The 3,511-nt window shown below is 32.5% G+C and overlaps 1 protein-coding gene across 1 annotated transcript; it reads left to right on the top strand.

The window, feature by feature from the left end:
• Nucleotides 1-1,019: 1,019 nt before the first annotated feature.
• Nucleotides 1,020-2,395, top strand: LOC110908407 (endochitinase EP3). The gene is made up of 2 exons (XM_022153345.2): nucleotides 1,020-1,427; nucleotides 1,865-2,395. The coding sequence occupies exons 1-2, from the start codon at nucleotides 1,040-1,042 to the stop codon at nucleotides 2,266-2,268; spliced, it is 792 nt and encodes a 263-aa protein (XP_022009037.1). The 5' UTR covers nucleotides 1,020-1,039; the 3' UTR covers nucleotides 2,269-2,395.
• Nucleotides 2,396-3,511: the final 1,116 nt, after the last annotated feature.

Below are 3,511 nucleotides of genomic sequence, written 5' to 3'. Positions count from 1 at the left end.
TAATATTATATATAGCTTTTTATACTTTTATTATTCTAATGTTATAATAATAATTATAATAATAGATAATTAATGATTTTTTAAAGTATTACGGGTTGGGATAGGCTTGGTGTCAACCAGTATCGAACTGTTACTGGTTAAGTTGAATACATTATCATATCGTTCTTAACTTTAATGAGTTTTTTTTTTTATCACGGGTTAGGATAAGCTCGGTGTCAACCGGTATCGAAACGGTACGGGTATCGAAAATACCGGTATGGTCATGTTCGGTATCGATATATGAAGGTAAAAACCGGAACCAGCTTGGTAAAGAAAACACCAAAAATCAGTACCGAATTGATATTGAAAATCTTTTAGTTCATTTACTTAAATAAAATTATAATCTAAGTTAACTTTATCAAATACATATAGTCTGCATAGCATTTTTATCTTTACAAGAATAATCGCTGTAAATTCAATTATTATGGACTGATTATTTTATGATAGGGTAATTTAGGCATAGACTCGTTTGAGCTTATCATATGTTCCAAATGCGTCTTTGAGAATTCACGTACCCTGTTTGAGCTTGAAAAAATATGCCCATCCATAATGTTTTATTAGTTAGTATTTAAAAAAATCAAATTAGTATTGGGCTCAATAAACCTAATGGCCAGTGGGCTAAATTCTAAACCATAGAAAATGATTTGTAAAGAGGCCTATATTAAAATTGGTATGTGTTTACTATTTAAAAAAATAACATATATATATCGGATTTTTTTTTTAAGTCGTGTGCCCCTCAAAATAACGGGCCTTGTGCGAAGGTCCTCCCTACACACCATTATAGCCGCCCATGATATGTTCGATGCAGTCATTAAGGGCCACTAGCAGTTTTCTATCATCAGATTTTGAACAGTCAATAAAAATCATAACAATTGTTTAAAACTTTGGAATAACTTGACACGATCAACATAAATTCCAAGTCAACTATATACCCTTGCACATTTTTTTCACACTATAAATCCAGATTCATAATTCTACTATCTAAATCAAACAAACCATCATGAACACATATAGAATGCTCATCTTTGCTGGAGTACTATTAGCAGGAATCCTCAACTCCGCTGCCCAGAACTGCGGCTGTAGCCCGAACTTGTGTTGTAGCCAGTGGGGTTATTGCGGCAGCGGTGATGATTATTGTGGACCCGGCTGCAGGGAAGGACCATGTTACTCGACGAGTGATGTGGATGTTGGTAGTATTGTGACAGATGCGTTCTTCAATGGGATCGTGGATCAATCCGATGCGGGTTGTGAAGGGAGAGGGTTTTTCACGCGTGCTGCTTTTCTTGAAGCCCTCGGAAACTATGCTGAGTTTGGTTCCGCTAGTTCAGAAGATGGTTCAAGGAGGGAGATTGCAGCTTTCTTCGCGCATGTCACCCATGAAACCGGACGTAAGATGATTTCTCCAATTATGTAAAAATGAATTTAAAATACCAGTTTTTAAACTAATTTTTAAATATATTTTAATTAGTTTGTATACAATATATGTCTGTTTCACCAACTATCGCTACAGAAAAGAAAGAAAAATGTAGTTAATAAATCGGATAGAAAAACAGTTAACATTAATCTAGTAAAAAGCTGTTAAAGAAAATTTTCATAGATTTTATTCAATGTTTCAGAGAAATTTATTTTAATAATTTAAGTTATAACTTATTACCTAAAAATAAATATGTATTGACAATGTATCCATATGACTTCAAATTTTCCAAAGTGAAAGTTATAAGTGTCGTCTGTCATATTGCTATATTGTATTATTGTTGATATGGATTTGTTATTGGCCGATAAATTTCTATAAGTTAACATTAATTGTTTTTTTACATGTGATCAGATTTTTGTTACATTAACGAAATAAATGGTGCTTCACGTGATTATTGTGACGAACTTAACACCCAATATCCGTGTAACCCTAACAAGGATTACTACGGGAGAGGTCCACTCCAATTGTCATGGAACTACAACTACGGTGCAGCTGGTAATGCCATCGGGTTTGATGGGCTCAACAATCCTGAAATTGTGGCCACAGATCCACTCATGTCTTTTCAGACGGCCTTATGGTTTTGGATGAACAATGTCCACTCAGTCATTGGTCAAGGGTTTGGAGCTACCATTCGAGCTATCAACGGAATGGAATGTGATGGTGGCAATCCAAGCACTGTAAGTGCTCGTGTCGAGTATTACACTCGATATTGTAGCCAACTTGGAGTTACACCAGGTGATAACCTTTGGTGTTAGCTTATTTGTATTTAAATATTTATACAATTATTGTTCAAATTTGGTCATCCGTATATGTATTATGTATGTTACTCCATTGGAAATAAATAAAGATAACGTGTGAAATATGACTTTTCAAATGTTTTAATGATTGTAAGTGTGTATGGGGAAGATCCCGGCCCTAAAAAATAGGTTTGGACTAAATCATCTATGAAGGATTATAAAGATAACATGGTACTCCTTAGAACGAGGATTTAGGGTATTTTTGTTATATAACACAAACTCTCATCCTATTGTTTCCTCAAAATACAACACAAAAAACCCAAGACAAAAAATTTAGCACAAAAAGTTCCACACAAAAATCCAGCAAAAAAACTTTGTACAAAAAACTTAGTGCAAAAATGTTACATAGCACAAAAAGTTCCACACAAAAATCCAGCAAAAAAAACTTTGTACAAAAAACTTAGTGCAAAAATGTTACACAACATAGAAAAACAACACAATTTTTGAGTGTTTTAGTTGTTTTTTATATAACAATATAATACTCAAATTAAATTTAAAGATAAACAGAATCTCGATTTTACGGTGCAATTATTTTTTTTAAAAATAATAATATAAAAAGTTGTATATATATATATATATTCCTTACTTATTTTGAATTTTAAATCACCTAACCCCGTAATTTTTAAATGGTCAAAACTTTTTTCATACGTTAATATTATTTTAAAATTTTACACCACAAAATGAGTATTTTATTCTCTTCTATTTGAATATGATATTGCTAAAGTTTTTAAATTTAAGAAAATCTTAACATGTTATATAATGATGATTGTATGTACATTTATGAACATCACGGAAATCTAATTGTTTGATATAATACAAATATGTGACAACCGGCACCAAACCGGTAATTTCCGTACACTTTGATTATTATCTAATGACTGCAATTATGTGCTTAAATGTTAACATTGTCTGATTACATACTATACTTGTGAATTCATGCACGTTTTATACTACAAGAATTACTTTATGCATTAATGAACAGCGTTGCGTCAGAAATACTAGTAAACTCACCGGTAAAACACATTCTGTCAACAATCCTGCAGAAAGCAGTCATACATTAGAATTAGGGCCTAGGTGTAGGTCCAACGACAGGAATACATTAAAACCCAAGAGTACATACAAGGGTTAACATATAGACCTTGCGAAAGCTAAAATACGCACTAAAAAGCACCCGAAATGCACTTTAAGTGCAGAATTTTAT

This window comes from Helianthus annuus, chromosome 14, assembly GCF_002127325.2.
Source record: "Helianthus annuus cultivar XRQ/B chromosome 14, HanXRQr2.0-SUNRISE, whole genome shotgun sequence".
In the NCBI taxonomy this organism is placed as follows: domain Eukaryota; kingdom Viridiplantae; phylum Streptophyta; class Magnoliopsida; order Asterales; family Asteraceae; genus Helianthus; species Helianthus annuus.
This window is presented reverse-complemented; position numbering and strand designations above follow the sequence as displayed.